Source organism: Monoraphidium neglectum (assembly GCF_000611645.1).
Source record: "Monoraphidium neglectum strain SAG 48.87 unplaced genomic scaffold scaffold00881, whole genome shotgun sequence".
Taxonomy (NCBI): Eukaryota; Viridiplantae; Chlorophyta; class Chlorophyceae; order Sphaeropleales; family Selenastraceae; genus Monoraphidium; species Monoraphidium neglectum.
In genome coordinates, this window is record NW_014012747.1 from 5,501 (window position 1) to 6,344 (window position 844).

At 66.0% G+C, this 844-nt stretch overlaps 1 protein-coding gene across 1 annotated transcript in view; it reads right to left on the reverse strand.

The window, feature by feature from the left end:
- Positions 1-844, reverse strand: part of MNEG_5769 (hypothetical protein) — a gene marked incomplete at both ends in the record, with an annotated part of 9,513 nt that overhangs the window by 5,457 nt on the left and 3,212 nt on the right. Inside the window, 2 exons of the mRNA XM_014045755.1 lie at positions 55-118; positions 631-761. Of these exons, the coding sequence (XP_013901209.1) occupies positions 55-118; positions 631-761 (195 nt within the window). The remainder of the gene's footprint in view (positions 1-54; positions 119-630; positions 762-844) is intronic.

Sequence of the window (844 nt, forward strand, 5' to 3'; positions counted from 1 at the left end):
GTCTGACACCCCCCCCACACACATACTGTCCACCCCAAGCCACGGAAGCCGCACCTTTTTGTCGAACTCCCACTCCTTGAGCTTGGCCTCCTCTTTCATGGCCTTGTAAATCTCGTTGCTGCGGGGTGAGGAGTGGTGGGCGCATCGTCAGGGGCTGAAAGGCCGTGGGAGCGGTTGGATACGAGGGGGCTCGCAGGATGCCAATGGGCTCGCGAAGCAGGCGGAGAGGGGAAGGTGTGCGGTGGTGAGGCGGCAACAGCACTATGGGAATGGGCACACGACGGCGGCGTGGCGCCTGCGTTGCCGCGGGTCGCACGAGAGTGCGGACGTCCGCGCAGTCGGCGGCGGTTGCCCAGGGCTGCCCCCGCAAAGCTGGCGTCATCCCAGCAGCATCAATTCACCCATACATATGACGATATGAGCACGCTCATCCCACCCATCGCAGCCCAGGCAGAGCCGCCTGCCAACTACCCCTCCCAGTCGGGTGCTGCACACCCCCTCTCAGTCTTATGCCCAACACCCCTCCCCCGGTCTGGTGCTGACCCATCATCTAATCCCGGACCTCAACCAAAACAGGGTGTCGTCCGCCCTGCTTCAGTCCCCTCCCCTTATAGAAACTCAGCCCCTCACTTCAGCAGGAACGCCTTGAGCGCCTCCTTAGCCTCCCGCCGCGCCGCCTCCTCCCTCTCAAATTCAGCCTTAGCCTCGTGCGCCAGCCGCGCCGCCAGCTCACACTCCTCCGCCGCCCGCTTCTCCTCGGCCTGCGGCGGCGCGCATGCGTGGTAGAAACAGCGGCGGCAGGTTGGGGGGGGGGGGAGCGGGCGCTCGGCGCGCCCCCGGGCAC